Source organism: Suricata suricatta, chromosome 1, assembly GCF_006229205.1.
Source record: "Suricata suricatta isolate VVHF042 chromosome 1, meerkat_22Aug2017_6uvM2_HiC, whole genome shotgun sequence".
In the NCBI taxonomy this organism is placed as follows: Eukaryota; Metazoa; Chordata; class Mammalia; order Carnivora; family Herpestidae; genus Suricata; species Suricata suricatta.
Genome location: NC_043700.1, coordinates 141,528,284 through 141,541,340, shown reverse-complemented (window position 1 = coordinate 141,541,340; position 13,057 = coordinate 141,528,284). Strand labels below are relative to the sequence as shown.

The following is a 13,057-nucleotide window of genomic DNA, read 5'->3' as shown; positions in this document are numbered from 1 at the left end:
AGAGTGCACTTGTGATGAGCACTGTATGGAATTTTTGAATCACTATTGTACACTGGAAACGAATATTACACTGCATGGTAACTAACTGAAATTTAAACAAAAACTTAAAGTAAAAATAATTTTAAAAAATTAAGAAAAATAAGAAATGGCAAATGCCTATGTTGTCTCATGTAAAAACACCACTGAAAAAATGCCCACATTCTATTACAGGGCACATTTGGTTTAACCACTGTAAAATGACTCATATGTCTCTTTTTAGTTACAGATTTATATTTTAGTTTGTTGATCTATGAAATATCACAAGATATTTTATAAACCAAAGAGGGAAGCCAGAAGAGAAATCTGTTTTTTCTGAGTATTAAGTAAGAGAATATAGGAAAAGACTTGGGGAAAATGTGGCAGAATGACAGAATCAAGGGAACTTTTAGAATTCTCTTGACTTCTCTACTTTGAAAATCTTCCAATATGACTTCAGCATATCATGATTTTCTCCATCTAATTTCCTTCAAATCAAACTTCTAAAGTTTGTTTACTACATTTTTTTTATTATATTAACTTCTGATTTCATGACAGTAAGTGGGAAAACAAATTTTATAAATATTTACTAATTTTATTAAGCAAACATACCTATTAAATAAAGTAATACTTATACTTGCAAAAAAATTCTTCTTTCCATTTTACAACTTGTGTTGATCTTTTTTAAAATCCTAAAGCCTACAATTACTTCCTAGGCCAGGGTTTTTCAATTTTGGCAGTGTATCAAAATCACTTGCAGAGGTTAAAAAAAGTTACACCTATAGCTCTATATATCTGTATCTCTATATCTCTATGTGTACTGGTTCCTCCTATGGAGCAACTGAGTCTTCATTTAAGATTTTGGGCAGGTCACCAGTTCAAAGTTTGTGAGAAAAGCAATCAAGCATTTCTGAGAAATAAACAGTAAACATAAGAGTAAGACAGTGGAAAGACAAACAAAATCTTAAAAATATAAAAAGGTTAAGTTCAGCTCTATTTTAAAAAATGAACATGAACATATGTATGTAAATTATTACAGATCAATTAACAGACAGATTAGGAAAGCTCAATCAAATCTGCTGATTGAAGAGAAAAAAACGAGATAAAAATTATGAGATACAAAGAAAAGACATTTATTGCAAAATTGGTTCACTTACATGACTATTGTAGGATTCAGTTAAATGAGGTACAATAACTTCAGTGTGTCCCTTAGTGCCCATTGTTCCAGAATCTAAGAGGGGTCGTACATTTGCTAAGCAACGGCTATTCGAAAAGAGAATAGGTAATGAACATTAAAGTGAGCAACAACAACGTAAGCAGAGGACATCTTACCACTTCTGATGGTCATTTCACACACTGATCACTTCTTGAATGCAGTATCTTAGAAAACAGATATATTACCACCAAACATTGCATTTATCATTTCCATTCCCCTCCTACAAATTCTGTTGTCCAATCTAGTAATTTTTGTCTCTTACTTCATTTCCTCCTCCTCCTAATAGTAGATTTTGGGCTTCAACTTTTTTTACTCTAGGTTAACTCTTGGCTAATGCATTGCCCTTTCTTGTCTATGTACTCCTTGGTTATTTTCGAACTATAAGTTCTATCTTACTGCGTTTTCTCAATGTTTTCTTTATCCCAAATAATATTAACCTTTTTTTAAAATAGTACCTATTTTCTACATACTTTAATTCTTAAAAGTTTTTATTCTTCCTTCCTCTGCCCAAGACAATAAACTTTTAACTACACTCTAAACTGGCAAATTTTCCTCTGTTTAATATATCTGCTCAACTAGAACTGAAACATTAAAGAGTTATATAAAGATGTAAGACAAATTATGTACACATGATAGTCATTCATTCATCTACTTATTTAATAACTATTTACTGAATGACATCATGTGTTGGGCACTGAGGATACAGTGATCGGAAAATAAATGGTCCCTTTATAAATGATTTAGTGAGGAAACAAGTTTTAATTAAATAAACACTATAAGGGAAAAACCTGAACGCTGTAAGAGATCACTATAGGGGGATCTACAGAATTTAGTCATTAAAGAAAGTCTGTTTGAATAAAGACATTTAAGGCTAAAACTGAAAGGATGTGAAAATAAACAAAAGTAGGGAGATTTGGAGTCAGAAGTTTTAGAACAAGATAAACAATTTTCTGAGTCTGAAGGAGAGTATGTACAAGTCTCTTGAGTGAAAGAGCGTTGGACGCCTTATAAGAACTCAAAGAAGGAATGTGTAGTTAGAATATGGGGAGCCAGCAAAGAATAGATAAATTGTAAGCTGGAGTGGTAGACGAATGACAGACACTCTATGATAAACAGTTAGGCTACATTAAAGATGTTGAATTTTATCCTGTGTATAATGGAGAAGTCATAAAAAGGATTTGGATTTGAGGAAAACTACAATAAAAATATAAAGAATAATCAGAAAATTGGATAACTTTTCAAGAAATAAGTGTGGGAAAGAAGTGAAAACAACAGAAAGACAATTTTTATGAATCTGAATTTCAAGAACATACCTGTCTACATATCTCCTGGCTTCCACATTATCTAATGCTGTAATAATTATATCTTGTTTAGTATAGAACTCATCATTGTAAATAGCCTCTGTGGCTGGACATACTTTGTTCAAGTGTGCATCTATCTTTAATTGAGGATTTATTTTCAGGGTTGCTTCAGCAGCAGTATAGCTTTTAGGTTTCTAAACACATAAATAAAAACAGAAGAAATAAATATTAAACAGAAAAGCTAGGCCATGATGGAACTTTAATTTTTTACATGAGAGTAAAGTAATGAGATCAGCTTTCATTTTTGGTTTGTGGAAATTATATTCATTTTAGTCACATTACATTTAATAGTCTATATTACTTTGAATAACATATTATTAATGGAAATCTAAACAATCTATTTTATAGCTATTGTTCTTTACAGTTCTTAAAATATCAGTTATTTAAAGTACATTTCCTCATTTCCTCTGAGTATGAAGGTTTAAACTGGCTAAGTGCCTAAAAAACTTAAGAACAGTGAATTCATTAAAACATTAGAAATCGTAACTGCAGAAAATGAGCTCTCAGAGGTATGAGAAGTTAACACATCTATACTGAAATCTTAAAAATACTATTTCTGGATGGAAATAATAAAGAAATTATATATACTTCAGTTTTATAAAAGAGTTCCCCTGACAGGTTTTTACTTCTCAGTGCTGTTAAGCAGATAGGCAAATTGTAAACTTTGTTAGGACTCAGTGAAATAAGAATAAACAGGCCTTCCTATAGTTCTTCTGTAAGTAAAATGCACAGAATAAATAAATTTTGTGACATATACAGACCTTGTTAATTTTTTTTTTATTTGGATAGGTGAGGCAATTAGGTTAACTATACCACCTTTTTTAGTTACTACTTTTCTGTTCATGCCATTCCTTAGTTTACAAGATTATCAATGGGCTGTTGAACAATAAATTGCAAAAACACTTCTAAAGTCATAGCAAATATGCTTGACTGACTAAAGTGTTTCTTGACTTAAATATTTTGATCTCTATAAAAAAGATTGAAAATCAGGAATGTTGGAATGTTTTACAATGAGGATGTTAATTAAATAGTTAATTAAATAGCACGATCAAAGAGCAAAAAAATTCTAAATGCTAACCTTTACCTATTTGGTAACAGACTCCCCTTCCCTCCAAAAAAGAGTGCCAAATGTGTGATCTATTAAAACTTTAATTTAGGAAACCTGTCTTTGCATTCTTAGTTTCTAATATTAAATATGTAGATACACCTTGATTATAAGATGAAAAAAAATACTGCCCATGATTTATGATTTAGATCTTATGTCCAAAATCAATGTAAAACCCAATTTTTACATTAAAAAATGTTTTATTTTTCCAAAATGTCATTCCCATTGTCTGATAATTTGAGAGATTCTAATAAAATAAAAACACAATAGGTTTGCTCAAGGGCCATTTTCTATTTAAAAAAAAAACAAAAAACCTTTCTTCTTTTTTATGGAACACACCGGATGATTTAAATCTGAAACATTAGCAACAAACCTGTATGTGGTGAGGACGAAACAGGAACTGTCTATTCAAGTTGGATTTTTCTATCAAGTCAGGATCTGTAACTGTAACCTAATATCAAGAAAAGAAAAAAGCTGAAATTATGTAAGAAAAATTTATATAGATTTTGCTTTTCTCAGAAAGACTAAAACAATTCCTCCAAATTATGCTAAATTATTTTAGCTGGTAGAATTTATATATATACAAATATTCCAATGGTTACCAATGTTAATGTTTTTATACTCTATTTAACTATAATTAATGTTTAGCACAGGAATATGTTAAACAAGACAGCTGAAACTGACAGTAATTTGTGTTCCAAACTTTTTTCTAATTACTGATAACAAAATAGAGGCTAAAACATCACCATTACATGTTAGAAACATGTAATGAATTAGAGAAGTCAAACATATTTCTTCTTTCTAAAAACTTGGTTTTTTTCATACTATAACTGGAGAGCTTAGTAGTTGTGACAGAGACCCTGGGTTCACAAGTCTAGAATAGTTGCAATTTGGTCCTTTAAGAAAAAGTTTACAGACATTCCAGGGATACAGGGAAAAGACATACAGGGATAAATAAGATGAAAAAAAAAAAAGCAGCTCCAAGATAATCAGAAAAGTATTTATAATGCATTTGTCACTTAGGTGCATTTATACAAGATCTGACTAGGAGCAGTATTTCTCCAGTGTGTTTGAGACGTTGGATGTTGACTGACTTTTCACAAACACATTCACTTTCTTTTAGCTAGTATTTCCTGAATATGTGTATTTTGGGGGGTTGTTTTCAACATATCTGTATGTGTTAAAGTGTGTCTCTCTTTTATTTTTTAAGGTTATTTTGAGAGTGTGTGCGCAGGTGTGCACAAGTTAGGGGGAGTGAGATGGAGCTACAGAGGATCCAAAGCCAGCTCTGCCCTTACAACAAAGAGCCCCAGGTGGGCTTGAACTCACGAACCATGAGACCATGACCTGAGCAGAAGTCAGATACAGTAAGATGCTCAACTAACTGAGCCATCCAGGCGTCCCAAGGTGTCTCTTTTATATAAGAAAAAAAAGTACCGAGCAGAAAATGTCTTTTAATCAATATATAATTATTGTGATTACTGATACAAGCCTTTTTTTCCTACCTCCCCCACCCCACTTTTTATCCATTCCCATTTCTTTGTTTAAGTTTTCTTAATTCCAATCCCCCTCATTCCTCACTGAATTGGTTCGGAAGGTAAACATCTATTTTCACAAATATTCAAAAATCCAAAATTTTCACATGCACATGTGACTTAAGATCTAAAATTAATGACAATCTCTATTTTCCTCCTGAACAATCAGAAAAGATATTTAAAGTTTCCCTTCTACTTTCCTTATCAATGAATAATATTTTACTTATTTTTTAATCATCCCATCACCAAAGTCCATATTTTAATTAAAGATTAAAAAAACCCTCAATGCTTATTTAAATCTAAGAGGGCTTATAAATGCCTCTTGCAATCTAATAGTTCTTCAATGAGAACCAACTAAGAGATAATCTTTCGTCATTTCACTTGTCAGTTATCTTTACAGCTCTTGAAAGGTAATTTAGCTGGGTATAGAAATCTAGGTTGATTTTCCCATTACATTATGAAGATACCCTTTTCTATCTTCAGGTGTGCATTTATTGCTGATGAGAAATCTATTAGGTAATCTCTTTATCTTTGCCTTTGATTTTCTGACCCGTTTACCAGTTCAATCTCAACACAACTGTTTCTAATTCTAGAAACTTTTGTCAGTATCCTTAGAATATATTGCTTCTTCATTATCTTTACTCTCTCTGAAAATTCTACTATACTTATGATGGACCATGCAAATGCATCCTCTTTTATTAAAAAAAGGCATCTTTCTACACTACATTCTGGATATGTATCTTCTATTCATCAATTCTCACTTCAGCTATATATGAATTTTAAATTCACTTGAATCTACAGAAATTCTTATGTAGCTTTTTGTAAAACTTTTAGTGCTTATTTCCCCCCTCATGTTTCTATTTCTCTCTCTCTCTTTTTTTTTTTACCTTTGGTCATTTAAAACTTTAAAGTTTGTTTTATTATCTTTTTAAGTTTATTCATTTTTGAGAGTGAGAATCTCAATCTCCTTGCTGTCAGCACAGAGCCTGATGCAGGACTCGAACTTACAAACTGTGAGTTCATGACTGGAGCTGAAATCAAGAGCTGGATGCTAACCAACTGAGCCACCCAGGCACCCCTGTTTCTTCTATTATTTGTAGCACTCCTGTTATCTATAGTTCTTAGGTAATCTATTTTTACTGGCTAATTATTCTTCCAAGTGGTACCTTTTTTCTAGTGAATTTTCATTTTTTTTGGTGAATTGTCTTGAATAAATATTTATTTCTCTGCACAGTTCTATATACTCTTGGTGTTAAAGTATCACTATGATGTAGTTTTGCATTTATTTTAGTCAGAGTTTTGGAGATTTCAATGGTTTTGTTATATTCATCTATCAGCTTAAAGTTTTTTCCTTTAATCTTTTTTAAAAAGTAAGTATCTACTTATATTGAGAGAGAAAGCATGCATGCAGGAGCAGGTAAGGAATAGAGAGGGAAAGAGAGAATCCCAAGGAGGCTCAGCACAGAGCCCAATGTGGGAATTGATCTCATGAACCATGACATCATGACCTGAGCCAAAATCAAGAGTCGGATGCTTAACCGACTGAGCCACCCAGGTGCTCCTCTGCTTGAATAAATTTTTATATAATGTTGGATTCCATACACCAATGTGTTATATGTTTTTAGTTAACATTTTCTCACGAGTTACTTCTCTATTTAATGTTTGGACATACACTTATGAATAATCATAGGTTTAGCTCAGTAATTAATTTCTCTCTTGGTTCCTGGGGACTTCTCTTTCCTTTTTCCTAGTTTGGTTACATTTGTAAACACTTTAAAAAAGAATAATTTTATATAGCAAGTCTCTGTATTTGTAGTAAGACAGAGATCTGTGCACATTAACTTACGTTTTGTTATCTGCAGTCAGTAGGTTTGTTTACTACAATTCTTTTCATGACCTTTATGTGTTGATATGCATTATGCATTATAAATTTCCAAGGAGTTAAGGTATTCAGGTGATTCTCAAACTTAGGTACCCAAGATTTTTTTAAAGAAATATTTTTTAAAGAATAGTGGTTTGTGAAACACAATTTAGGAAATGCGAAGCAGGAATAATATTGTATGTAAGAACATCTGCCTATAATTGTGATACTAATAAATGCTATTTTTAAGTGAAATATTAAACCAGGCTTTTTATAAATTATAAAATGTGAACTAGTATATAAATTTTAGTCAGTCACTATGATGAACCTATGAAATCATTACTCTGGGAAGCTAGTTTATATCTTAAAGGCAAAACAAAACCAGTGATATATATTTTTATTTAAATAAGACATGGTTACCCAATTAACTCACATTTATTATTGTAAGAATTTAAATTGTACACAAAAATTTATAATATTCCCTCTCCTTTTGATACTTTTGATATTAATAAGAAATATTAACAGAAATCATAACAATTCTAATGTGTTTTGTGGTTTGTAGAGCCCTTTCACATTTGATCTTCATAATTACATTGTGAGCTAAGAAGTATAGATATCAGTTTCATATCATTTCTTTTATAGAGAAAGAAATTGAGGAACAGGAAATTAGAAGTAAATTGCCAGAAGGTCACATAACTTGAAAAGTGGTAGGACTAGAATCAGAATCTTCCAATTTCTAGCTTAATTCTTCTCAGAAATCATTATTTCAGCTCTATGCAGTCAATATAGTTCAAAAATGTGAAACAGAAGTATAAAATTTTAACTCTCAAAGATTTATATCTTCATGTTTAAATGTTTTGAGAGAGAGTGGGGGAAGGACAGAGGGGACAGAGGATCTGAAATACCCTCTGAGTTGACAGCAGAAAGCCTGATGCAGGGTTCAAACTCAAGAACCATGAGATTATGACACAAGCCAAAGTCAGATTTAACTGACTCAGCCACCCAGGCGCCCCTCAAGATTTTATGTCTTACCATTCCTTTTTCTTTGCCTGTGCCAACACCAAGTAAAGCAAAGTTTTTTAACATTTCACAGCCTATGGCTCCACATCCTACCTACGGAGAAGAAAAATGAAATACATCAGATTAAATAAAATCAAAAATACTAACTAAAGAGAAATTTCATCTTAAACTTACTTCAAATGACTATTTATAATATATATCCTTTTAAATATAACTTGAACATATGTGACTCATTTTACTTTAAAATACTTTATGATACAATTATAACTGTTGCAGTTAAAAATATTTATAAATCAAGCAAGGAAAAGCATAATATTTACAATTCCTTTAAATAGAAGACATTCCAACAAAAGCCAACAATTGAGCTCATTATTTATATGAGATAGAAATAAACACCACAAAATATCAGTGTATTTTAATGAAAAAGATTTATTTATAGATAATTTTCAAAATTCATTTGATGGAAGTACCTATTCTAAGATTTTCTATATGTATGTAAAAGCTTAGCAATAGCTGCTCACATTGGAAACATTATTTAAAAAACTATTACTAAAAATTAGAACTATTTTTAGAACAGACTATAATATAATAATTGAAAAACACATAAATGGCAAGAAAAGTTTTTTGTTTTGGAAAGAGATATCCTGCCAATGCACTACGACATTTAAGAAAGACAGAGTTTACCTACATTTTCCTTTATGTGGTATGAAAAAAAATTTTTTAACGGAAAAATACCCCAAGTGTATTTCTAGAAAATCATTTAATTTTCAAACTATCAGACTCATTTTAATTTTAAATAAATTGTTTTTATACTAGGGATGGGCAAATATTTTTGTAAAGGGTTAGATAGTAATTATTTTGCTCTGTAGACCATATGATTTCTGTCACAATTATACACGCTATTATAATATGAAAGAAGCCACAGATAATACAAGAATCAGCTTGTGTTCCAATAAAGCTTTACCTATAAAAATAGGCAGCAGCAATACACTGGATTTTCTTTAGACCATATAAATCTTTCACCTTTTACAAAGATAGGCAGCAGGATTTGGCCTGTGGGCCATACTTGGCAAACTACTGTCTTAAACTTTTACTGAATGTCTACTCTTTAGGAACTGTACTCACTCAGACTCAAATTGGCTTTAATAAATTAATTTGATGATACGCAATAGCAGTTTGATTGTACTACTTACTCTCATCATTATTTATACTTACCAGGAAGATATTCAACTTTTGTAGCTTCTGACACAAAGTGTCTCCAATGCAAGCTCGTAGAGCATCATATCTATCTCCTCTGTAGAAAATAACATAAACCAAAAATCAGAAAGGCATAAAAACATCACTTAGTTTCACTATTGTTAATACCAATTTAATGTACTTTAAATATAATATTCAAGAGTTCCTGCCAACCTAAAGGAAAATAGTCTTATTTCAAAGAGAAAAAAAAATTCATTAAGAAATCAGATTTTTTTTTTTCCATTTGATTTAATATCCTATGTCCAAATGACTTCTGTAAAAAGGTGACTTCAGTTTATCTAGAAAAGGCAGTTTTCCAAGGTAGGAATTTTTAATAAAGGTTCCTAGAGAAGTCACTGGAAGGGCTTTGTAGTTGTTAACACACTTAAGTTATAAGGCAGAACTTTGGATTATGTGAATTTGAGGGATAATGAAGCCATATGCTTTTACCAGATTCTTGGGAGATTTGTGACTCAAAAAGATGAAGAATGACTGATGTAAATATAAAAGTTGCAGAAAGCAACTGTTTTCATCTAAATTCAGAATGGTATTTTGTTTTGTTTTGAAATTATTTATTTATTTATCTATTTTGAGAGAGAGCATGCAGGAAATGAGGAGGGGACAGAGAGAGTTAGAGTTAGAGTGAGAGTGAGAGTGAGAGTGAGAGTGAGAGTGAGAGAGAGAGAGAGAGAGAGAGAGAGAGAGAGAGAGAGAGGGAGAGAGGGAGAGAGGGAGAGAGGGAGAGAGTCCCAAGCAGGCTCCATGCTGTCAGCTCGGGGCCTGATGCAGGGCTCAATCTCAACAACCGTGAGATCATGATCTGAGCCCAAATTATGAGTCGGACGCTTAACTGATTAAGCTACCCAGATGCTCCCAGAATGGTGCTTTTAATTTTAAATAAATTGTTTGGCATACAATTTAAAACACGTATTCATTTTTTATAAAAATGGTAAAGAGATACTGCATTATTTTGACACTTAAAATAATCTCTAAGTAGAGGAAAAAAATGACTGTAGAAGTTAGTAAATTACAAGAAAAGACATCTAAAACAAATGCCTATTTGAGCACAAACCCTTTTAGTCTAGTTGCCTCTTACAAACATTCAACTAAGACAAAAAGAAAGAAAGGGACACCTGGGTGGCTCATTTGGTTAAGTGTCTGACTCTTGGCTTTGACTCTAGTCACACTCTCATGATTTGAGAGCTTGGACCCTGCTTTGGGCTCTGTGCTAACAGTATGGAACCTGCTAGGGATTTTCTCCCTCACCCCCTCCCTGTCCCTCCCAGGCTCATGCACTGTCTCTGTCAAAATAAATAAACATAAAAGAAAAAAAAAAAAAGAGACAGAAAAAAGTCAGAATTACCGTGGGAGAAATTCTTCACGTCCAGGTTTGTCTAGGAATTCGACAATATCTGCTGCTTCAATGTATAACTTTAAAGTAGAAGATAAAAACACAATTTACTATGTATGTATAAACCTTAAATTGCTAGAAAAATTGTTTTTCTTCCATATTCAACATAATTAAATCCAGATAAAACATATAAAATACATTTTTTATACAATATCCATCCCTATATTCATTAAAACAATGGTTAAACCTAAAGGAACTGTTAAAAGATATAATTTGATTCATGTCACTTAGCCATCTTAAAAATGGTATATTCTAATTTCAACAAAAGGAAATTTCACTTCCAAATCTATACCACAGAGGAAATGACCTAAAAAGCCACAATTTTAGCACTGAAAATAAAAGAAATTAAAGTTAATTAAAAAAAAAGAATTCATTCTCATTTCCATTTAAGTAACAAAATTTGGACTTAATTAAATGGTTATTTAATTATAATAGTACTGAATCTATATTAATAACATATTCAGCAATTGTATCTAAACCAGTTATAACTGAACTTGTACTCTATGCTAAAATAAATCAAATAATTCAACAGCAAAATAGCATTATGTGGACACTTTTTAAAACCTAAAAAAAATGTTATACTCAAAATGCTAGTGTTTCAAAAGGAAAGGGTCTGAAGAGTAATCCTTTGACACCCTCTGCCAATTATTCTCTTCTACAACAGAAAGAATTTTTTTTATTCCTTAAGATGTTTTTACCTATATAGTTCTCAAACTTACACCATTCCTACGCTTTTAGCTTTAGGAGTTTAAACCTAGGAAAGGATTCTAAAGATTCCTGATGTCCAAAGATTCCATCCAACTGTTTTAAAAGTAAAACTAAGTATAAGGGTAGAACTTTCATTCCTTCACTCTCACAAATGAGGAAAATCCATCCTTGAATACAACTTTGGGTTATATCCAATAGCCTCAACCAATAATCTGGTCAGTTTCAATTAGAGAATTAAATTTTGGTGGCATATCACATCTAACTTTTGCATCAAAAATAATTTTGAAGTTGTCTTTATAATATGTTAATATTATAATTCATAACAGTCATTGTATGGGTATAAAATTCAATCTCAAGTATAAAAAAATTAAAATACAAAACTTACCCACTGGCATAAAGGAGAAAACTTTCCTGTTATAGCTTTCAATACTTCTTGGCTAGCAACACCTCCTACTGCTGCAGCAAGTGGGGATAAAAAACCTTGAGCAGTCCAAGAGAGCCAATGCACAATGTCAGCATTTACTTCCGGCTGAAACACAAGCCATGAAAGATGATAATCTTGGGGCACTTAGGTGGCTCGAGCAGTTAAGCGTCCAACACTGATTTTGGCTCAGGTTGAGCACCACCCCCCACCCACGCTGTTGGGCTCCCTGCTGAGAGCCTACTTGGGATTCTCTCCCTTTCTCTCTGTTCCTCTCCCAATTGCACACATACTCTTTCAAAATGAATAAATAAACTTAAAAAAACCCCACCAGTTTCTACATATATACTCAAAATTTCAATGACTTAATGTGAGAATTATTAAATTACTATAGCTTAACTTTTAAAAAACCGTATGTTTGCACTCAGGAGAAACCTAATGGAGGACCTGGGGGAGGGGAAGAGGGAAAGAGAGTTGGGGAGAGAGAGGGACGCAAAACTTGAGAGACTATTGAATGCTGAGAATGAACTGAGGGTTGAAGGGGAAGGGGGAGGGGGAAAAGAGGTGGTGGTGATGGAGGAGGGCACTTATGGGGAAGAGCACTGGGTGTTATATGTAAACCAATTTGACAATAAACTATTAAAAAAAAAGCTACTCAATTTCTCTACTAGATTTTAAGTCCTAAAAAAGTTCCAATCTCATATTAAAAGATCAATTGCATGTTAGTTACCCTAAGCAGTATTTCTCTTTACCAGTAACTGCCCAGTTTTGCTTTTTGAATCTATTTATTACACTAGGGCACAATTTAAGATTAACTGTAATATCTACCATTTATAGTTTTTGTTAAAGATCAGTTCTGTGATGCCAGTCAATATTTATAAACAATCAGAATTTTAAAAAACTGTTCTAATGGAAACTATGGGAAAACCTTGATCACAAATAAATGAAAATAAAAATAAAACGATCCATAAATAAATAAAGAGCTTTTAGCCTGTATTCAAAGTAGTAAAAAAAAAAGGAGTAAAAAATAATGATGCACTAATAACATTGTTAGCAAAAAAGTGGCAGTAATATGGCAATTTTGCATACTATAAGAGCCAATCATCATAAAGTTCTCATCATATTTAAAAAAACAGAAATGATATTCCTTGAAATAAGCTTTACTTAT

The 13,057-nt window shown here is 31.9% G+C and overlaps 1 protein-coding gene across 1 annotated transcript in view; it reads right to left on the bottom strand.

The window, feature by feature from the left end:
- Positions 1-13,057, bottom strand: part of UBA6 (ubiquitin like modifier activating enzyme 6) — a 74,432-nt gene that overhangs the window by 19,500 nt on the left and 41,875 nt on the right. Inside the window, exons 14-20 of the mRNA XM_029945248.1 lie at positions 11,854-11,997; positions 10,713-10,780; positions 9,329-9,407; positions 8,126-8,206; positions 4,071-4,148; positions 2,545-2,726; positions 1,173-1,278 (exon numbers count right to left, since the gene is read on the bottom strand). Coding sequence (XP_029801108.1) covers positions 1,173-1,278; positions 2,545-2,726; positions 4,071-4,148; positions 8,126-8,206; positions 9,329-9,407; positions 10,713-10,780; positions 11,854-11,997 — 738 coding nt within the window. The remainder of the gene's footprint in view (positions 1-1,172; positions 1,279-2,544; positions 2,727-4,070; positions 4,149-8,125; positions 8,207-9,328; positions 9,408-10,712; positions 10,781-11,853; positions 11,998-13,057) is intronic.